General features: G+C 38.1%; 1 protein-coding gene across 3 annotated transcripts in view; it reads right to left on the bottom strand.

Moving 5' to 3' along the window:
• DCLK1 (doublecortin like kinase 1) overlaps nt 1-24283 on the bottom strand; it is a 254179-nt gene that overhangs the window by 54863 nt on the left and 175033 nt on the right. For 2 of the 3 annotated variants that reach the window (XM_087757349.1, XM_087757347.1), the window contains exon 6: nt 12023-12117. In XM_087757349.1, coding sequence (XP_087613475.1) covers nt 12023-12117 — 95 coding nt within the window. Of the gene's footprint in view, nt 1-1227; nt 6054-12022; nt 12118-24283 lie in introns of those variants that run through there. The other variant, XM_087757350.1, reaches the window with a different exon arrangement.

The following is a 24283-nucleotide window of genomic DNA, read 5'->3' as shown; positions in this document are numbered from 1 at the left end:
AAATCTAACCTCCGCTAGCTCCTAACAGCTGCTTCCAAAGCTGAGCCATAATTCAGACTGTAGGCTTACTCAACCTTTGGCATCCTCCAGAAATGATTGATGATCTTAAAAAAAAAAAGTATCAGATTCATGGTTTTGGAAGTTGACCTGTCATTACTGTATCCATACTGTGGTTAACATAAAAAGTTACATGTGCAGTGATGCAATGTGAAGGTTTCCTTTTTCCTTTTCTAAAGTTAAACACAGGTAAAATTTTCCGCTCAACTACAGAATAAAAACTGAAAGGCCATCAAAAGAGGTTCTTATTTCTTCCACTGAATTAAGGGCACTATTTTTAATCTATTTGAGTTGTATTTTAAAAGCTCTCCTGGTATTCTTAACTGTTACCTGGTAGAGACAGGAACCTCAATTATTTTGTTCTTACTTTTCCTCATTTCTATAGCGCTGTTTCCTTTCTATGTCTGCACACCTTTTTTAGGCAGACCTATTTACTGACAACCAAGAGGGCTTCAAAACTAGAACTTTTATCAGGCCCACAGATCCCTCTAGAAGAGTATCTGAACATCAGCTGAAGCATCAGACTGGCAGATGACATGTCAGAAATTGTAATGTCTCTCTTCCCCCACCCCCGCCTAGGCTATAGATATGTATTTTTGAAGAGTGGAAAGATATATCAAGAAAACAAGGTACTTATTTTAAAATACTGTGGGTATGTTTCAGTACTCTCAGCTTTTCACAGGTATATTTTCCTAATACTTAAGAGGAACGCTGCTGTAGCTGAGTTGTCAGCAGGGAGCTGGTATCTTGCTTTGGATAGTCTACTAATTTCCCACTTCATACTTGAAATCTATCCCGTTGCGTGCACACAAACTTACCCATAAGCAATTCAAGGTAGGTATATTTACTGTCTCCAAAAGACCCATTAGAAACCAAATTCTTCCTTGAAGGATCTTTTGCATCTACACGCTAGACCTCAGAGTTTATTATTTAACAAGGCACTGAATGCACCTACTATTTAAAGGAACCCATTAGGATGCATGAATCCCATATGCTTATACTAAGTGAACTGTTAGATGGACAATGCTGATCCAAAATGAACAAGCAACACCAACTGCAAGTATTTTTTTAAAGCCTGTTAATCACATTTCCAAAATAAACTCACTGAACAGTGTATATTTTTTAAATATATTTATTACATCGCTTACAATAGTCTACAGTAATGTTAAATCTAGCGAAACAACAAATTGCAACCAGGATGACATGGTCAAATATGAAACACAAATACAACACAGTATGATGAAACAATGGCACAAAAATGAAGGTGATTTTCTTCAGCTGATTATATGAAATAAAACATTCATCGGCATTTATTTTTGCAAGTTTTACATTTTTTTGTTGATAAATCAACAGCTTTCTTTTTGGTTTCCTGTATCACATTAATACAAAAATGGTATATTTTAAAAAGCAAATATCCAAGCACTTTTCTTTAAAAAAAATAATTGTATGCATAACTTTGTAAAATCTTAAACTTATGTTGTAAATGTGCCAATATTTACAATATCATAGTGCAACTAACAAAATGAAGAGGCCTTAGCACAGACATCGTTAGCTCCTCTTTCACTAGAGTCCAAATTGCAAAACACTGTATTGCAAGGCAAACCACAAACTAATTACCTCATATAACATCAGACAACAAGTACACGCTGAATACAGTACAGCTTTTTTCATACTTCACTGCCGAGGGTTAATTTAAGCAAATTTGAATATAATCAACATGCGCAAATACGGACACCAAAATGCATACAAATATGTATGTGTGCATTGCGTGTGTTTTTAACCCTTCGCTAACGTGTGCGTACACAACACATGTATCTACATACCCATTGCATTCCGCAGGGAGTTAGGGCGCTCAGCCAGTCTGAGATCAGGTGCAAGGTGAAATAGGCAAACCGAGCCAGCCGAAAGGTGTTACAAGAGCAAACACGGCTCAGAATAGCCTCTGCTCTGCTCAGCAAGCCCTGCTTTCTGAACGGAGGGGTTTCCCAGGCGGTAGCACACCCATTTCCAAAGAGTGTGACAACCACTTGCTTACTTTTCTCCGCATGTAAAGCCTACTGCTGGCTGTGTGACACAAGGTTATTTTTCTATTGCTCACTAATAGTTACAAGTTCTCATCGCGTCACTAACAGATAAACTGAAAGTGAAGATTAAAACCAGAACAATCTTGTATTCGGTTGTATACCATTAATTGGATAGAAGAAAAAGCACAGACAGCATTAATCTAAGTATTCATCCAGTGACAAGGTAATTTAGCACCATAAAGATTTTCTGTTTGTTCATTTCTCTACTATTTTTGACAAAACAGTAAACTTGGATTAATCAGAGGTTCTTTTCTCTACTACTGTTAATTCATTTTAACATTTAGAGTTGAAGGACATTTTTTGTATCATACTGCGCTATATAAAATTCACATTGCAGTGTGAAGTATGAAACTGTAAAAGCAAACACTATTATTTATTTCAATTGTTACACCACACAATCTCAATCCAGGTGTTCTTCAAGGCTGTTTAACATTATGTATCCTTTCTTATAATATACATTTATAGCCACAATATTAATGCCTCAGAATTTTTATTTTACAGCCATATATGCCCTGTGAAAATGGTTTAAAGAGAAAAATAACTAAAAATAATGTTCTGTTGCTGAATTATTTTACAAATTGAAAAGCAATTTTCACATTGGATAATGAATGTTAAAGATTTTACTGAGTTCAATAAAAGAACTTCTAATATTGCATGACTTAATACACTGCAGAACAGTGCAGTTCAAGAGGAGACACAAGTCTGAACATGTCAAAATAATACCATCTCAAATTTATTATTAATGTTTTGTCTGTGTATATATATTTGTGCATAAGGTCCTATCCTTCCCACCTTGGAGTCAATTGTGGTTTTGCCACTAACTTCAAACTGAGCAGAACTTTTAGCCCTTGTTTGTACATGAGATCTCTTGTAAATTGTACAGACTTCCTCAGGGGAGCTGCTCAGCAAGTACAGGTTGGTGCAGCTCCACTGACTTTAACAGAGCTATAGCGAATCCCACCAGATGAACATCCTTCCATTAATACATTTTCCCCACATATTTGTTTAAAGCCACAAATGTGACATAACTGTGCATGAGTTTCAAAGCCATTAATCTATGTATGTGTGGATGTATGTGTGTATAAATAAAAACATACACATTCTGTGCTTCACATGTGAACTGTTTGTTGCATAAAAGAAGAAGAGAAATTAAAAAAAAAACACAGAAAGTTGCAGAAAGCATTAGGGAAATAATCACAAGTATTCATAAAGCTCAAAGGGAAGCAAAGCATTCACAATCTATACAAGACTTCAGCTACATCATAATCACCTTAGAGTAGGCAGAAATAATGCAGCATACAGAGAACTATAAGAGGTTCAAACACTGTAAAGTTGCTTAAGCTATGCCGTTAAAAATGAAATCGATGAAATCTAGGGACAAACTAAAACCTGCAAGCAGAACTACAGCATCAAGAAACGCAATTTCAGTTTCACCCATGAACTGAAACCTTCTGGTCTTGCTCAAAAGAAACATTTCATTTCTGCTCATGTATAACGGGAATTACATTCCACACAAAAGGGATCTCAAAGTCTATAAACAGTGTACCTTTTCAATCTCTAAGGGACTTTCATTCCTTAAATGAAATATTAATGATACATATTGCCCCTGAATAGCCCCTTAATACAAGTCATATGTTGAAATGATTAAATGTTATGGACTAGCATATTCTTTGAAACAGTCTTGATGGAGAACTCGCTATGATAACAATTACTGATATAAGGTCCATTTTTCTTTTCCACAGCTAAGTAAAGCTGTGGGATTCAGGTTTGCTGGCAATCTGTGCTCCCTGCGCAGAACAAACATTCTTAATAAACTGCATTAAGCAGCAGTAGCCTATATGGGAGAGGGGAGGAAAAATGAAATTCCTGGAATTTATTTTCTTTACAGGAAAAAAAACAATTTTCAAAATGTCAGTAAGTATTTTGTTCAGTCTGGTGGAGTTGTCTGAATTTTTGGAAACTGATCCCAATGCACCTTTACATAATATGCATTTCTTGGGATTAAGTAACATTTTACAAAGACATTCCCTCATAACAGGCAAAAATGCAAGTAACTTCACAGCTGTGAACTTTTTCAGTAGAACAGGACAGCCTTAGGATCGGGGTATGGCGGGGGGAGACTGTTCCTATTGCTGGGAACAATTTTAGATCTGAAGTCCGAAGCAGGAATGGCAAAACATGCATTTCAAATGGGAATGACCTAACTGCTTCAGCAAACCTGCCAGATCAATGACTTTCTCTCCAGGTGATACTGGAACCAAGTATTCAAAACAGAGAAGGTAAGTTTTGTATTCTGCTGCCCTTTTACTTCTTTTTGCAAATATCCTCCATAAAGAAAACGATACTGATACAGCGAAGCCGTAATATCACATGCCAACATTTTCCAGCTGCTGAATTTTATTATGGACAAATCAGTGTAAAGGAATTATTTCATTACATTTAAAAGTTGGCATGTGGCAGCTAAACATTTTCTACTATTAAGTAAATTTTCCTGATTTCAAAATACATTAAATCATTACTAAGTAGCTCAAAAATATAATCTCTATAGATTTTTTTTGAGGATCAGAATCACAGTAATTTCTAATTCTTAAATCATTAGTATTTAGCTGCTGAAAGGAAAGGTATAAGACAGTAAAAGTGTGTTATCGCTACACTATGGGATTAAATACAACAGATAAATTTTAAAGCAATATGCAACATACGATGGGAAATATTGCTATTATGTAAATGAGACTAAGATTCTCACAATAAAGCAGCAGAAAACAAACAAAATTAGTAGATATTTGTTAAGCAACTGGTTATAATGCATGACCTACTTTAACACTAAAGGAGTTTTGCATATTCATGCTGTACAAAATGACCACCTCTAGAAATAATGAAAACTGAGAAATTAGGTCAACAGGAGGATGATTTACAGTACCACCATTTCTGTAGGCTTTCATTTTAAAATGCATAAAATGTCTTACTATAGCAAAGAAAAAATGATGTTCCTGTCCTTAACATAAGTGAAAATAATCACTAGTTTCTCAGGCAAAGTATGTTTTTCCAAAAGGTGTCATCATATGTGTGTCAGATGACACTGCTAGCCAGCAGGCCCCCATATTTCCTCATTTAGAAATCTGTCCATATTTACTTGCAACACACGAATGATCAGTATTAATGGCTCTTGCCAGGTAAAACATTCACGTTGCCTGTGAACACTCTTATATTTACAGTCATCAAATGGTAATGCACTGAAGAGAACTTGAACGCTACTTTGAAAGCATTTACTTTTTATCCTGTGACCACACGCGATTTCTTCATTTTCTTTTCATTTGGATAAAAAGACTAAACTTAGAGTGTTCCAAATGTGCGTGTCGGGATCAGACAGCGTGGTGCAAGCAGTTTAATATGGCAGGTTTTTTCTTTTCTGCATTTTACCTATTCGTTGGTAAAAGAAAAGCATTCATTAACTGTTCATACCAAAATGAATAAAGATACCTATGTTAAAAACAGAAAATATAATCAGTACCTTAGATGATAAAAAGACTGCTATTCATAAATGTGCCCACTATGGATTTGTGCGTTACATTCACCTTATCCAATCTTGGTTCCTTAAAGTGTGCACAATGCTGTTTTGTATTTGATGGACATATTCAATGGCTCATTCATTACAAATTCTTGCATTAAAATGCAGTGGTAAAGCCAAAAATACCCCCCCCACACACACGAATTAATTTGGCCCCATGTTTTTAATATTAAATATGCAAAACTCTTTTGTGTGATTCACTATTATTGTCAATTAGCAGCTATTCTCTTTAAAAATGTTAAACCTTCACCAAATCACAAACCATAAACATTGTTCCATTTTCTCTTTTACACTGAGTCTCCTACTGAATCCATATCATCCGAAGAGAGTGGGCGATACAGGTCCTGTAAGATGAAGTGCAGTATAGATTTGTTTATTGTGTTTGATTTGTTGCACTGCAACTGTCTTATATTCGTTTTGTTACTGTGGACCAGAAGATATTGTTTAATATAAAATACACATATTCTATATAATCAGATTTTTTGCTTAATATCATATAATTATTTTTTAATCAAGAAATGGATGGTTAGAAAATAAAGTTGAAGTTTCAATGTATAACATATACTAAGAGGATTTTTTTATTATTATTCTTTCCTATTAAACACTATTAAAACAATATTTGTGTGTTCTGGAGAGTCTCCTAATTGTTTGCAAGCTTGGCAATATGAATTTAATCTTAAAGGGAATATATTTCCCTTTTTGCTGTTTTGCAAACAGCAGTAGGAAAGTAAGTGCTTACCTTATATAAGGTAATCAAAACTTGCCACCCACTGGTGATATAGCATGGATCCAGCAACATCTGAGCCCCAGAATGCTGACACTGAATATTGCTGTTACCTAGATTGTACTGACAATGGTATGTCTTTTCCACAGTTTTTCTGTATCTGTGTGTATGTGTAAAAAGACAGCATGTAAAATCCCCCCCGTCACCGGCTCTTTTTGACGGTAGCCAAGCAACCAGCTCATGACAGCAGAGAGAGAGTCTGAGTGTACGGATCCACTTTGGTTTTTCAACACCCACTCCGAACATCCTCTGACGGATCAGATAATCCTCAAATGCCAGAGGTGTTAGGGGATGATACATTGCCCTATCCAACCTACACAGCACAACAATCCTCGCCAAGATACACAACAGCATTGAATGAAATAGGAAGTTCAGCGAGGAGAAGCGGTGGAGGACAGAGTACTATCTTTTTAAGGTGAATTAAGCACAGCTGATGGTTTAGAGATGCACCAAGTAGGCAGGTGCCCAAGCACACCTCACAGGCAAGCTCTGATACCTTTAAGCTGTTTCTGGGGATCCTTTAAGCATAAAACATATTTATGAAATAAAAAAACAATTACAAGACAAAATAAAAGAACACATGAGAATGGGAAGGCTGATGGAGCCAGCTTTAGAGTTGACCTTGGTTCGGGGGATTTTGGATTTTTTAATCACGGGAAGATAACTGAGGCAAAAAATAAACAAATCTAAAAGCTATACTATAAAACAAGGACTACCTAATACGAATACTTTATACATTTCAAATTTACAAGGATCTCAATAATCTATGCAGGTTTATGTTTTATTTGCAGGCATGATATAAAGGGGATTTAAGTCCCTGAAAGGCATTTTCATTCCCTAGAATGCTTATTCTGCATGTATTTTGGCAATGGGCATGTGTGCATACAGTAGCAGACACGTTAGAGTGGCAGACTGAAAAATACATTTCTATTTTGTTGTGAACAATCTAGACAAAAGAAGAATTTTAAACAGATGAGACCATCTCATTATGAATAGTAACTAGTTAGTTAATTATTAAAATTCCTGTTAAGCATATACAGTTTTGGAATTTCTAATATATAGTACAGAAAAAAAAAAATTGACAGTGAGGGTAACACACCAAACTTTTGAATCTTCCAGGTGACTGCTCGCTCCTCTGAATATAAAAAAAATATGCATTCAGAACTTACAAAGAAGATATTTGTGAGAACTGACTTTTAGTATTAAGGGAGTATTTTTGTGGTTAATTTTATAACTCTATGGTTGTTTTAAACTAAAATCATGCACAAGATTTCAGGATCATATTCTATGCCCTTTCGTATACTTATAAATACTTGAAACTTTTTTAAAGTTTTCCTTTCTGCAAGAATTTTCCTTGCCTATAATTAGCCAAAGAGCTGTATTTCTGAATAATATGAGGAGAATCTCTTCATTATTTTGCATAGATTAATAAAAAGACAAAACTTGCTCAATGAATAAGACTCCTTGGCCACATACAACTCAAAAAATCCTTATATACATAGAATTCAACTTCTTTGTCTGATTAGTCAAGATGTACCTTAAATCTATTTTTTTTTATTATTCTATAGGTTGTAGTCTCTAGGGAAGTAGAAAAAACATTTAAAATAATGGCAAGCAATGGAAAATCAGGTATAAATTATAGAACATTTCCACCCTAATTGAAGTAATGACTCTCACTACAAGACAGTGGAAAAACAAGCTCATAAACTATTACAAAGGCTAGTTAAATAAAATGTGGGGGTTGCTATTACATATATTTATTGTTATGAGTGCCACGTCACCTTTTCTGAGTCTGCATCATTAACCGTACTCTGTTGTGGTAGGAAGTATATGCATGTGCAACACCATAACTGTCTACTTCAACTGCTATAAACCTGAATTTCAGATGTTTTCATCCTCTGCGGAAATACACAATTAAGTACATAACAATTCAAAACCAAGAATCTTAATTTCCTATTTAAGAATATATATAAAGAAAGAATTAAACTATAAGAAAGCATAACTTTAGTACACAGGCTGCAAGTTTAAACACTCAGAAGCTGAAAAAACCATAAAAGTCCAAATGATTCCTAGTTCACTTTCAAGTCTTTGTATTACACTTATGAAATTAACCTTTAAAATCTTCCTCTCCTCAGACATAGACTGAATTTTGCCCAAGGTAATCAATATATAACTTTCACTGATTTCTGAATTTCTGGAAACAACTCGGCCATGTACATATGAAGTGAGAAAGGATGAAACTTTTATCTTTTTATGTTCTGGCTTTTGAGGGTAGAAAATTTTACCTGTAGGGTTACAAGAGTACCGTTTTCATTAGTATAGTACTTGTATCACGTAGTGTTCTTGGCTTTATTTACATCAATGGAAAGCCTTCCATCAAAGGCCAGAATTTTTTTTTTTAAAGGTGAATGACGAAATGTCAGTAAATAAGATTGATCAATCCCTATTTTAAGTTGCCTAATACACCCCGTAATGAGAAGGAATATTTTCTTTGGAAAATTCTACCATCTCTACTATTTTTACAGGTCTTCACTGTTCACAAAGAGAAATCCCTCAGTTTGTGGAAGTACCTTGCATTTGTGCCTCTGAATTCAAAAGCATGACTTCCTCTCACATGTATTTCCCAAGAAAAACACTGGCAGCCTGCCCAGACCCCTAAGCATTTTGACGGACCAAGCCTACAACTCCCTCATAGCACTTGGATGGGGATGCTGAAGAGCTGATTGATTAGTTACATCAAGGGGAATCAGGCTATGCTAGAATCAACGTTGCCTGTCGTCTTCCAGACCCAATACATACCCCTGACATCCCACATACCTGATGGCACAGCAGGCACTCCTCTAACTCTAACCAGAAGAAGAGAGGGGCAGAGAAAAAATTAATTACAAAGCTGAGCTGGCATTTCCAGGACCCATTATCTTATTTCAGTTCTAAAGCAGTAGCTCCCTCAAACTCCATGTAAAGAGAGAAATTCAGACCAGTGAGAAACCTAGCCATCACCTTGAACCCCAGACCATGGCTCTAGCAGCCAACACTCTTCTTTTGGGGCAGGAATACCTCACCTCTCAACAGTGGGGACAAGACGGGCACTGAAATCAGTCCCCTCTTCTCTCTTGTAGGTCTATCACATTATACCAACACTTCAACAACCTCCTAGGGAATAAACCTTCTCCTGCAGCTGGCTCGACAGCCCTGTAGCTGAAGCCATTGAAGACAAAGCAAAATGCCTTGGGTTCAAATTTGGTTTATGACAGTATGGTACATAAAATAACCTGTCCTTTAAATAAAATTTAAATGGCAACATACAAAAGATGGTACTAAACCAAAACAGAACGCCATTTATACCGCTAATAAGAAAATTAAGATTAGTAAGCACTGTTTAATGGCTGTTCATAGAACTAATTTAGTCATTGGAATACATATTATGACCTTTAACAACACAATCATATGTTTTTACACTGAACTTCTAGATCATTCACTTCACAAGTTAAACATGAAAGGAGGTGAAATAAATTCTCAGAGCAAGTGTAAAGTTTCCATCCCTGAACTTCTGAGCAGTTGATTTTGTAACCTAAATAATATTATTGCAATGCATTTTTATATGATTGCAATCTATTTTTACATGAATGTACTCCATGTTTGGTCAGGTAAAAAAAAAAAATCTGTCTAAAATAAAGCCAGACAAGCATAAAAGGTCCCCTACCGAGGTCAAGGGGACTGGATATGAATATCTGAGAAGAGAATTCAACTCTTTAACAATGTCTTATCTCTCCTGTAGTTTACTTCAATATTTATTTTCTGTACAATTAGAAACGTGATTATGTTACCACTACACAGCCCTTTGCATCCATAATACTGCCACTCAATGACCCTGTTACACTTCCACATAGGGAACCGAGATAAGAAGCAGCCCATTCACTCTCCTCTTCACATTTGAAAGTAAGAAACCTTGTGGACAAAAACACTTTGTGTCTAATGGTGCTGACCACATGGTTCCCACTCACCCATCCACAAACGTTAACAGAAAAACATTTCTTCACTGTGGGGAGAAAAGCATCAGTGGTGGGGAAGGAAGTTTAGGAATGTTACCAATGAAAAGAGTCAGCCTTACAGCAAATGAAAATCCACTGTATACTGATATCATCATCTAAACAGACAGCCTTACATCACCAATGTATAATTCATTTGGAAGGCTCTTTCTTCCCTCTTCAGTGACTTGTTAATGATTCATTAGTAAGCTTTGAGAGTAAGAACAAACAGGTGTCCAAGACATTGCATTCAAGAAGAGTTTAGTACCAGCTTACCCAACTGAAACTTGCATCTTTACTCTCTGTGTACCAGATGTTGGAAACCATGACACTACCCTGAGGCTTCAAGCTGCCGCTCACTGGCTATCTCTGTACTGCAAGATCACAGCCGGCTTCCATATCTATAAACAAGTCACGGCAGAAACCCATGGCTGTATCCCAGCCTGAGGTAAGACTTGGGCATGCACAATTCCTGATCTCCCTGGTATCCACCAGACATGAAGAAGGGTACACAGGCTAGAAGGGAGTTGTGCCATGCTACAGCTGTTCCTGATCTGGATATCTGGGGAATCAGGTCTGCACCAGGCCCTAAAGTCAAGCACTGCCAATTCTGTACATAATCCCCTTATTTTGAGAGACACAAATTATGTCCTTATTTAAAAACCAAAAAGGCAGAAAAAGCATGTGTTCAAACTGTGTTTATAAACAAGTCTGAGATACAGAGTACTGCCTTAGGGAAGCTTTCATTGAGAACTGATCACAGTTTAGAAAATAGAGGAAGAGAAGATACACAGACATCTGTCCCATTGCTTTTGAACAGATACAATTAATTAAATCAGCATGTTGGGTTGAACGATTAATATTTTGTTAGAGGGTTACAGCAGTAACATAGGTACTACCTTAATTCTGGATGCTTAGGTACGGTGTAGATTCCTCTATACATGATAACTAGTAGGAACCCACAGCTACTAACAACTCTGGTCCAGCAAAGTGACTGACATGTCTTGTGCTGCCTTGGTACTGATAGTATCTTCACTGCACAAGGCTATGATATCACAGCTAATCCACAGCTAAATTCCACAGTGCATTCCTTCACCTTGCTTCAAAATCAAAGCTGTTTGTAGGTTTTGCAAGTGACATAATGCCCATGGCAAATTAAGAACAAAAAAAATGTTTTTGACAACATGAACATTTCCTTCCAGTTGTGAAATGTCTGGAAAAAGAAACTAAAATAAAAAAAAAAGTTTTGTAAGAAAGGAGAAAGATACCCCTGTTTTTCCCCTCAAGCATAAACCAATGCCCAACATACTTAGCATCTTGACAGACACAGAACAGTTGTATTCCACTTCAGACTGTTGTACAAACACAACAAGGACTGTAGCCAGGCTCTTCCACCCTACGACTCTACACACAAGGAATCAGTGGGGAGAAGGCTATCGGATAATGGCTATCCCGGATTGTCCCCAGCCACGCTCAGAAATCAGTTTCCTTATTTCCTTACCCTCTGTTTCCGTAGGCTTCCTGGGCTGGTGGGAGATGGGCTCGGAGACTTCCCAGAGCGGGGAGTAGAAAGCTGGCTACCAGGGGTTCCATTCACTAAAAGGACAATAAATTGAAAAAATAAATACAAGGCATTATTAAAAGCAAAGAAATAGTTAAATCAACATATTTCTTTTCTTTCTTTGTTGAACAGATTATCTTGCTTTTGCTTAATGTTTTAAACATTAAATAAGGTAATTCACAAAAGAACTGTTTCCTCAGAGTTTTGGCTCATTAAGCCAATTTTTATACAGACTGCAAGCAAATAATCAACAAACCTGAAAACACTGTTTAGTCAATGGCAGAGAACACGATCATGTTTTCTTAAACTGTGTTGTTCCTGTGCTTGAAAGTGATCGGGAGCAAGGTGCTTTGTTAACCTTAACAGACACTTGCTATATGTAAACCTTTTCATTCCATCAAGTGCTACCCACCAAAAATAAAAAGCAGTGCTGCTTGCAAGAACAAATCAGCTGCTTGCTGTTCCTCACTCATTCATTTGAAGAGATTTTTGCACTACTATCTGACCCAAACATCACCTCAGACTTAACCCAGAAGGGCTTTCCAGAGGCAAATAAATTGGATGTAACACCTCAAGTCTGACTTACAGCAAAGCATCACTTTCTCCAATAAATAAGTTCCTTCACATATGTCAGTGCCTATCATTTCAGAAGCATCTTTTGCATGCATGTGACATTATCCATTAAATTAACAAAACAATACCAGCAGAGGACAGAATTCTACTACAAAGTAATCACACGAGAGGCTATCAATAATGTTCACACTGAAGCACTGATAGAAACACTACAAAGCCTGTATCACATATATATGTAAATATTCTTAAACAAGCAACTGTTAATTCACAGTCCACATTTGTCAGCACCAGGAAAAAAAGAATCGACAATCAGATTCCCAGATTCTGAATCTTAGGAGAATATTTACATACTAGGATATCAACAAGGCATTTGACTTACCTTCTATGAGTTCTAACATGGACAAAATCTTACTGTTTAACCTGATAATAGCAAGCAGCAAAATTCCTGCTCTGTACTAAGCCAAGCTGTAGCCAAACTGAGAAGCAATGGGATTAGTTAAGGATAGCTGGGGCTGCTCACAGAGTGAGCTGAATGCAATGCAGGATTCATAAGCAGAAGCCTTTTCTGCGTAAGGCTGACGTCTTGAGAGCAGCAGTGGGAGGTGCAGGTGCTGTCTTAGGGCTACATCAAAGGTGTCAATTAAGCATAATGCTGCTGCTTCACAATGCTGAGCCACCGCAACCCCCACTCTCTTTCCATGGAGCCCCGAAAGCCTAAGCAATTTTATATGCTGTGCACTGAATCATAATGAGGTGCCTTTGGGGGCAATATACCAAATGACTCATCCGAAAATCAAAATGACAATAACTCTTGTAAAACCTTGGCTGACTGGCAATCTAGCAAATGCTAATTCCTTTGGATAATACAGTAGGCATTTTTAATAGATTTTTCTTACTTTTTACATAATACATTGTTCTCACTGGCTAATACTGGGCCCACGTATTGTAAGGAAGAAACATGTATACCTACCACACCACTCACATCAATAAAACACATTATACTGCATGATAAATAATGATCGCTTAATAGTGCTTATGTGCTATGAGTGATCAGATCTCAACATCACTTTGTGCGAGGCATTGTTTAAGGTAAAGGTTCAATATATTTGTATAAACACAGAACAACAAGATACACTAATTGTATTTAAATAGGCTGCTTTTCTAGAACACCATTCCACTCATCTAGGCTTCAAATTCTCTTTGTACAGAGGACAATGGTTTGCACATATCAGAACTGATTCAACTGTTGTCCTAAGTGTGTTGGGGACAGCACATGCATATGGACACATTCACTGAAGCTCATACAGTATTCAGCAAAAACACCCCATAGGTCTGGCCAATAATGACTAAAATGAAATTTATTATCAATACTTCCGAAAACATTTAGGAAAAGGGCAACATGAGGATATTAAAAATGAGCTTTTTGGAATCTCAAACTTCTAAAGTTTAAAAGGGCTTCTTATGAACAAATATGATATTATTTAGAAACTAATACTAAACTATTAGTATTCACATGGAGCTAGTCCTCAAGACTGCTCAGTAACAAGACAAGTGCTCTGCGTCTCTTTAAACCAAGCAGATATTCTTAGGCCTTATTATTATGAGAAAATTTAAGATAACAGATAGGCTTTAATAAACCTTGTAGGACTAGGCACCGGTTCCTGTTCCTTATAGATTGACTCCTTCCCCATAACTTTCAACAACAGTTTTCCTTACAATTACTATTGCAATTATTCTGTCCTGAAGATAAAGACTTGAGGCTCCCAAGTGGAACCAGACAAATAGATGCAATGGTGTATTTGACTCTTGATATATTTCCCACATGTACCATGTTGATGAATATCTATTTGAGATGAAAAACCAAAGTATTATAAATCCTAAAAATTACTCACTTGCCACCACCAGAGTATCCAGAGTGTTTAAGCTAAGCTCCAATGCTCTCCCCAGCAGCACTTTTTAAAAAGAAAAATTATGATAGTTGTGCCTGTGTTGGCCATCTGTAATTTGTGAAATCAAGAGCACAATTAATGGATCAAGGCACTCAGGAGATTTAAGTGGAGTTTGCTCACCTCCGTACCCATATCCAAAACACAAAGGTGCTAAGTACCTAAAACGTATACCAGGATTTTTGTGAGTATACAAGGACTCCCCATGGAGAGCTGTTTAGGAAACTCTAGAGATGACAATTAGCACTGGAGATGGAGATTCCTTTTACTAATCTTTAGGTACCTACTGTGTAGTCTTCTACATCTGAAGTAGCTTTCTAGACCTTATTTTAACCAAGTTGCTGTTGTTACACGAGTTGTTTTGTCCCCAAGCAACCATCTAAAACAGACCTGATGAACAATGTAGTAGGACCATCCACTGCAGTGTAGACTTCTAGAGTCAGGCAAGATGAATCCAAACCCCCACACCTAGAGGTTTAGGACATGCTGGACATGAAGCAAAATCATCAAAATTCTCCCCACCTGCCAATTTGGTGGATTTTATTCCAAGTGCAGAACTCCATTAGATAAACTCTGATGACTGAAGGCCATACAGAGCCTACATTAGAGTCAACCTGAACATGGACTTCGGTGACATGGATTCTATTCCCAGCTCTCTGCACAATGTCAGACGAGTCGTATCATCTCTACCACTTGCCTACTTAGGCTTTACGTTCTGGCAGAACGAACTCTCTGTGGTGCACATCATGTTGTCTGTATTCTGGATGCTCTGCATACCTGGAGATACACATTACTACTTCTACTGATATTATTAACCTAATGCTTAAGACAGACATCACAACAGGGAAGGAATGGTAGTTCCCAATAATTCCCCAGTCCACTCCAGGGCCCCTCCTTTTTTATCTTCTTGTTTATAGCTTGCTGGCCTTTTCATCTCTGACTCTAGTTCCTTGTGAGTCATTATACTGAATTTGCAAATAGAGTTGATATTAGGTGCTGTGTAGCAGAAAGAGACTGGACTGATTCTGACCCCCTTCCTGAACTCCATTTACAATCACAACATCATTCTTACATATTCAGCTCATGATCAGATAACATGGCAACAAATATGTCAATAAAATCTACAATATTTAATAATAATGCATTCTTGGTAAGTACGGGAATATAGTCTAAACTGCCCTAAAATCCATTTCTAGGTGGAATGCATTCTGGTTGGAAACTACATTCCTGTCCAGTATCTGCACTGCATTTCTCACTGACTGATACAGCACATGTTCCTACAGGGAATCCTGATGTAGATGAAGACATATGAAATTGCTAAATCACTGTTGTGATTAATCATGTTGAGTAAGGCAAGAGGTTTCTTGTCACTTTTTATTCATAAAATGGCAGGGGTCAGAGACTTCAGCTTAACACACAGTGCCCTGCCATTGTCTCATGAAAAATATTTATCCATTCAAAATTTCACAGGTGAAATATGTATTAAAAAGCTAAAACAATAACAAAATTATTGTGGCTGCTCTAAGAAGACATATGCAACTGCTTAGCTGTGAACTCCTTACTGTCATCTATTGCTGAGGATGCATAGCAGGGCAAGAACCTGCCTTTGTATTTTTTTTTTCCAGCACGTGTCACACACATGAACGTAGAAAATCCCACAAAATAGAATGCTGAAGATGGATACCATCATCTACTGAGATAAATGCAAAATAGGTTTACATATGAAGATGTCTATAAACTAGTAAAAATTTTGTAAATAAAAAGTACCTTGATACCATTCCAATAAATATGTTTTCAGAGGGCATCTTTTTATTAAGGAGTAAAAATAAAAAGTGAGAAAAGCTGAATTAAGGTATCAAGTGCCAGTCTGAGAAGCTGCCAATGCCACTACACTGTATAAAATCATACTCTCCTATAAAACTGCCTGTTGATGTGTTAGCATCTTGTGCTCTATAAAAAATGTTGAGATGACTGTATGTTTACAAAAGTGGTTTGCCAAAAACAAAAGTGTGTGTAAAGAGGAAAGAGAAGCCTAAGTGAAAGGAATGGTGCAGACTTTCGCAGTCACAACTTATTCAAGCCTAGGACAGCCAAAACTAAAAAAGCATTTACAGAAGACACAACAACACGCGTAGGTCATATTCAGCAACTGTTAGCTAGAAAATGGTGATGTGAGATCACTACTTGACCTTGTCTCAACTATTTCTGTAGCTTGTTACTGTCCTTTCCAAACAACATTTTTGTCTCAAAAGGATTATGTAGTTACAAAGTAGTTAAGGAACAAACCATACCTTGCCTTTTTGTTCCTTCTCTTTTTGTATTCTACTTATATACATCTCATCTTTGTCTTCATTGCAAAGGAGAGAGCTTGTCCAGAGCACTACATTAAGCAAGCACCCGCATTATCACTCCTCAGTAAAGACAAAGCTTTGTAGATTCTACCTTAGCATGCAACTGGTCGAGAAAAATCACAAATAACCAGTACTGCATTCATTTTAACTGGTGCTAAACTGTCCTTTTTATATTCAATCTTTGCTAGAGCTCATGTCAAGAAGTTATGCAGATACAAAAAGAACATCTCCCTGCCATTGAAGGCAAGACTTAACAGACCCATACAGAGCTTTCACCTCATCAACAGATCAACAGATTAGAAATGTCAGCAGAAGGGATCACCCTCAGGTCAGGTTTACATTCCCATCCCAGCAGCCAGAAATACCTGAGTCCCTGTAAGTCATCAGTACCTGTGGTATCCGCAACATGTAACCCAAGCAGCGCAGAGCTCAGCAGGGACTATAAACCCTACACACACTCAGCTCACGCTGATCTCCATGGAGTGGCCACTATGATGGCACTTTTACCTCAACCTGAAGTCAGCTATGTCCGCACTATCAAGCAGAGAAGTGCTACAGACATGTACATATTGCAGACATGCCTGAGATCTCAGAAGACAGGAGCCTTCCTTGAAAATAAAATTCCCTGGAATCCACAAGTTTTGGTTTTTTTGTAGCTTCAGAAGGTGGGTAAGTGCCTCTTGTTTTTTCTCTGCACTTCATCAGAGTACAGCTGATATCTATGATCTTGGCTGTTAATTTCATGTAGTACCTAATCTAGAGAGCATCTACATGTACATAAGATTTAATGAAAACCTCTCTTTTGAACTGATTTGCCTAATTGGAAAGATTAGGATTCTCAAATCAGCCTATGCGAATGGAGTACAAAGTCTGAGGATGTTTCTTCATTCAGCATTTAACTTTTTAATCCTTTAAGAGGGTTAAACTATTCAGTCCAACCAAATCTATTTCTCTTACTTATTCTTGATTTTTACTACAAGCTATAAAATTATAAAACTTAATTTTTTAATGCTTAGTATCAAATACAAACACTATAAATAAAAAATTAAAAGGAAGCCAGGATCAAAGTAAAAATCATCTGGAAATCCCTGGATCTGCAGGATGACTCCATCACTCCCATGGGTTTGTACTCTTGGCTTCAGGAGAGTTTTGCTTCAGCATATTTATTACAAAAATCTGTCAGCTGAGTACCTATAACAGTGTGAATAAAAACATGTGACCTCGCCAAAGACAATATGATATGTCATGTTCCTTCCTTTGGGATCCAAAAGACCTTCTTGAGTCAGGTGGTTAAAGAAGGGATGTTTCTGGATAATGGCCTAGGGATGAACAATCAAACTAAATGAAAACATATCTTCTTGCAGAGGAACAGATCTACATCTTTTTTTCTAACTAGCTGAGAAAAGCACAAGCATCTGCTCTAGAGAAGCCTTCAGTAAGATCCAATTTCCATATCCTAAAACACTTTTTTCTTTAGGGAAGATCTAAAGTTTTGATCAGGTTTTAGTTTGACATGTAGCTTCACAATTTCTTTGCCCAGGTGCAATTTTTAAAAAAAACACACAGCCCTTGGTAATATGACCTACTTTATCCATTCTTCACATACGTTCCCTTTGTCACACGGAATAAATAGATTGGGCTGTAAGGGACCTTAAAGATCACCTAACTCCAACTCCCCTGCCATGGGCAGGGATGCCACCCACTAGACCAGGTTGCTCAGGGCCCTGTCCAACCTGGCCTTGAACACTGCCAGGGACAGGGCGTCTGCAGCCTCTCTGGGCAACCTCTTCCAGTGCCTCACCACCCTCTGAGTAAAGAATTTTTTCCCAACATCTAATCTAAATCTCCCCACTTTCAGTTTGAAACTGTTCCCCCTTGTCCTATCGCTATCTGCCCTTATAAAGAGTCTCTCCCCCTCTTTTATGTAAGCCCTTAAAGGGGGCTTATTGGAAGGCCACTATAAGGTCTCCCCGCAGCCTTCTCTTCTCCAGGCTGAACAACCCCAACTCTCTCAGCCTGTCTTCATAGCAGAGGTGCTCCAGCCCTCTGATCATCTTTGTGGCCCTCCTCTGTATCCGTTCTAAAAGGTCCACATCTTTCTTATGTTGAGGGCTCCAGAGCTGGACACAGTACTCCAGGTGGGGTGTCACGAGGGCAGAGTAGAGGGGGAGAATCACCTCCCTCGACCTGCTGGCCACACCTCTTCTGATGCAGCCCAGGATACGGTTGGCTTTCTGGGCTGCGAGTGCACATTGCTGGCTCATATCCAGCTTTTTGTCTGCCAGGACCCCCAAGTCTTTCTCTGCGTGGCTGCTCTCAATGAGTTCTTCCCCCAGTCTGTACTCATGTCTGGGATTACCTCGACCCAGCTGCAGGACCTTACACTTGGTAAGCTCACTCTTGAAATAGACACTTGTTGCACTAAATAACAAACTCCTAAATAACTCTTCTTAACATCAAACCTGAATCTCTGTTACAAATAAGATTTCAAGCCTCCGAAATAATTTGGATGATGGTTTGAAGGGAATAGGAGATAGCTCAGAGGGGAGGAGAAGTGAGAAGGAAATAATTTTGAAGGAGGTGCTCAAACTGAAAAAAAAAGAAAGTAGTTACTTTTGTTGAGAGCAAGTCCTGAAACTTAGAGTTCGGATTTCAGAGGCTAAAACAAAGTTCACCCGACTGCAGTATCTTTCCTTAATTTAATGGACCGAGGGCACAATAATTCCAGCCGTCTCATGCTGCTCTTGATTTGATTAAAAATAATGATCATGAAGAAGTAAGAGCTGCTTTCTTCGAATCTGTTACCTCTTCACTTGTGCTGAGGTTGCCACCAATGGTGTTAATTGGTAGCCGGATAGAAGCCGACAGCTACTGAAGAGCCGTCAGACATTCGTAATTTTCAGTCACCAGCAATGGGCTGATATCCAGTCTCACTGAAATTCAACGGCTCTTTTATGATGTCCTTTCCTGAATAATATTTGATGCCAACAAAAAAAACATCAGAGTGTTTTACAGGCTTTAAGAAGACATCAGGAAAATTAAATAGAGGGAGGATTATCTATTGCTCTTGGAACCAGACTTCAGCCCTCTACCTGCCTGGGAGGTCACGCTACCTTTCTCTGCTTCTCTTTTTGCCTTGTTCCCTGCTTCTCTTCTCTATTTAGACTGAAAGTATTTTGAAACAGACAATACCTCAAATGCATCTGTAAAAAACAGAAAGTAATCCTCCTGCAGCGAGATTTCTGTGTTGCAGTACTGTTTTGAAACAGTCAGATGTAAATAAAAAACTGAACAAAATATATAATAATGGAGAAGTCAGCCTTTACCACAGATCTTCCCATCTTGCATGTACTCTTTTAAGAAAAAAGTATTCTGTGTTTTTATATAAAAATAGGATGCGTCTGCTCTCAGGAGCCAGGGAGGCTACCAGGAAAATATAAGCACATTAAGCATATGCTCTGTTAAGAAAAGAAAAAGGAAAAAGCAAGGATGGAAGAAAGGTGAACACCACCTATGGAAAGGCATACTTTCCTCTTAAATAAGTCAAGAAATAGTGTAAAAGCAGATGCAGCTTTTTTGCTCACTGTAACTTGTATAGCTCAAGAAAGGGTGAGGAGTGTGTGTCTCCCATTCCCTTACAGACTGACATATATTTCCTTGCCCTCAGTTAACCAGAGTACAGATTTGAACCTGCGTGGCACTGAGCACTAGTGTAGCCTCTGGTATCAGTAAGGGTCTTTCTCTGCAACCCTGCAGCCTGCTTTCCACTCGTGGCTCCACCCTTTCCCCCATGCTGCCGTGGCAGTGTGGCCCAGAGCCTGTGGGACAGTATTTTTTATCCTGTTGTTCCCATGCTATTACTCCCATGGCCATGTACCTGCAAAGCCCAACAGTGTTGTTATGGCAAATTCTGTATGGGGCTTTCAGGCTCGCCAACGATGCTGCCTTTACAGGCAATAGAGGGAGAATGGCACCTCCATGGGAACGTCACTAAGAGCCCTTTGCCCCCAGTACGAGATGAGACGATGAGGGAAATGGTTCTCCAGAGCAGTGGCTGGGGGCTCGCCAAGGAGACGGGACACTCAGGGTCCTTTACCTCCTCCCGCACACAGTCAGGGGCCACTAGGACAAGGTGAGACTGAAACAGAAAGCTCTGCACATTAGGGGTGAGGGCCTTCAAGCAGGATTTTCTCTAAAAATTGTTTAACATTACTGAATTTATCTTCAAAGCACCAGTCTTAGTAAAATGGTATTGCTCCAAACTTAGAGATGCGAAAATGAGACACAGACACTAAAGAAAACCAACAAACTGACCAACCCCCCAAAATAACCTCTTTGATTTCTGTAAGCAACTTCAGAAGCTATTGGGACGAATTTGGGAAAGTTCATCACCCCATACCACTATTTGCTCAGAACAAGGGTTTTATGGAATTCATTGCATTTAGAAACATTTTGTTCAATCCAAAGTTTGGCTTAATTCACTTACCACTTGAAATTCTGTGTCAAAGAAGCGAAAGAGTTCTTGAGGATGGTATTTAAGTGATTAAATCAAAGCAGATCTCTACATGTCCTAGCCTCATTTACACGTCCATTTCTCTAACAATGGGGAAATGACCCAAAGACTGTACCTTCATTAACTCTAAAAGTGATGAATCCTGATCAGCTATCCTGTGCTGGATGAGAAGAAAAATAATGTTGAATACCTACATTAAAGACTATACCATACTACAGATGTATACAGGAGAGAATTAAAGGTAACTCAAGGATATCCCTTCATTTTAGAATTTTATCAGTTTTAATATGGAACTTTGAGATGTTTACATTTTCTAACACAGTCTTTGTCTATGGAACTTTCCTTTTTTGGCCAATGTAGTTATCCATATGTATTATCTTGATATGGGCATGAACTGATGACTGAGGCAGGCATCTGATCCTTTTGCGTAGCAAGAACGCACAGACTTTTCAAAACGCAGCAAGAATCAAGCAAGAGGAATCAGATTCTTTCTAATTAGCAACATGCTCTTCTCCATACAGCTCGCTTAGCTTTTTCTCAAGGGTACACTATCAATAATGTTTTCTGCTTGCCCTTTTTCCCTACTTTTCTCAACTTTCTTTTATGATGCAACTGTTCACAAAATGATACGCCTTTCTTTTTGGAATGTGTATGTATTGCCTTTGATCTGAGCAAAGAATCTACTGTTTTTCTCAAGTATTTTTATGTTTAACCCTAATGAAAGAAAAATCCCTAACAGTAGTTTAAAGATGAACTGAAAGCAGTTTAAAAGCATAAAATATAAAAATACATATATATACACTTAGCAGTAACAACATGACAACAAAAGCATAACTTCTACTTATGCACTAGTCATTTAGGAGGCTCTCTAATACTGAGATGTTTAATGTAAACAACATGAAAAAAATTATCTGCTCATATGTGCACTAGATGGTAATTTCTCTATTCTGCTACTGTCAGGGGTACATAATTCCAATAAATAAGCAGTATTTTTAGGCCTACTGGATGGCAAAATAGTGAAAACTGTACGTATTGTCTGCACTTCATGGGATAACTTTGTTTTTTTCTAGCAATATCTAAGAGTTAGTGTTTCTTTTTCTTTCCACTGTTGTTTTTTTAATGCAGTGTCTAATATCAAATTGCATGTTTTTATAATCTATTCATTGATTGTTTTTAGTTTTACATAATCTAAAAAGAATTCTTGAGGGCAAGTGCCCACTTAGTACAATAGTGCTTCCTTTTATGACAGTAATATTGATGTAAATACTCATGTATGTAAAGCTAGAAATAGGCTTCCTGTAACATTCACACAATTTGGCTTCACTATTTGCAGAAAGCAAACACAAGAGGCACAGACATCCAAATCAGATCTATTATCTCCACTAAAATTAACTTCTATAGAAACATTTTCAATTGTTTACCCTTTTTAAGCTGTAACAAGTTATAGAATAGAACAGAATAGAACGGAATGGAATAGTTCAGTTCGAAGGGACTTACAACGATCCTCTAGTCCAACTGCCTGACCACTTCAGAGCTGACCAAAAGTTAAAGCATGTTATTAAGGGCATTGTCCACATGCCTCTTAAACACTAACAAGGAACCCTCTTCCAGTGTTTGACCACCCTCTTGGTAAAGAAATGCTTCCTAATGTCCAGCCTAAACCTCACATCCTGTCACTGGATACCAGGGAGAAGAGATCAGCACCTCCCTCTCCACTTCCCCTCCTCGGGAAGCTGTAGAGAGCAATGAGGTCGCCCCTCAGCCTCCTTTTCTCCAAACTAGACAAACCCAAAGTCCTTAGCCGCTCCTCATAGGACATGTCTTCCAGCCCTTTCACCGGCTTTGTTGCCCTCCTCTGGATGCATTCAAGGACATTAACATCCTTCTTAAATTGTGGGGCCCAGAACTGCACACAGTACTCAAGATGAGGCTGCACCAACACTAAATACAGCGGGATAATCACCCCTTTTTGACCGGCTGGTTATACTGTGTTTGATGCACCCTAGGATGCAGTTTGCCCTCTTGGCTGCCAGGGCACACTGCTGACTCATATTGAGCCTGCTGTCGACCAGCACCCCCAGATCCCTTTCTGCAGGGCTGCTCTCCAGCCACTCCTCTCCCAATTTGTACTTGTGCCGGGCATTACTCCATCCCAGGTGTAGAATCTGGCATGTATTCTTGTTAAATTTCATGCCATTGATGATTACCCAATGCTCCAATCTATCTAGATCCCTCTGCAAGGCCTCTTGTCCCTCAACAGAGTCAACAGCACCTCCCAGTTTAGTATCATCAGCAAATTTGCTAATGGTGCATTCAACTCCTGCATCCAGATCATTGATAAAAATATTGAATAGAACTGGCCCTAGAATTAAGCCCTGAGGAACACCACTGGTGATCGGTTGCCAGCCAGATGTAGCCCCATTCATTACAACCCTTTGAGCCCTGCCCTTCAGCCAGTTCTTCACCCAGGCTCCTACCGGTTGACAGACTGCTCTATCAGCATCCTATACATTCCTGTAGGCTTTCTCTCATGTCTTTCTCTAAGAAAATCTTAATTACAGTGTCTAAATGATTATATCAAATAGGCAAGGACATGGACGATCTTTTGACAAACTAGTATGTGCCTATTTCCTGTAAATTTATTGTTTCTACATGAGATGTTTTTAAGATGGGTAGATCTGTCATTAGCACAAAACCATCCAAAATGGTTTGCATTTTTAATATTTCCACTACACTGTTTCTTTTCTTGTTACAAATGTAATGATATATTAATTATTATTGTGGCATAATGAAAACATTCCTTTTTTTCACAAGCTGT

The sequence above is a fragment of the Nipponia nippon genome, unplaced genomic scaffold (assembly GCF_047370975.1).
Source record: "Nipponia nippon isolate SJK-2023a ecotype South Korea unplaced genomic scaffold, ASM4737097v1 scaffold_2, whole genome shotgun sequence".
NCBI lineage: Eukaryota > Metazoa > Chordata > Aves > Pelecaniformes > Threskiornithidae > Nipponia > Nipponia nippon.
The sequence above is the reverse complement of the archived record's forward strand: the minus strand, read 5'-3'. Positions and strand labels throughout refer to the sequence as shown.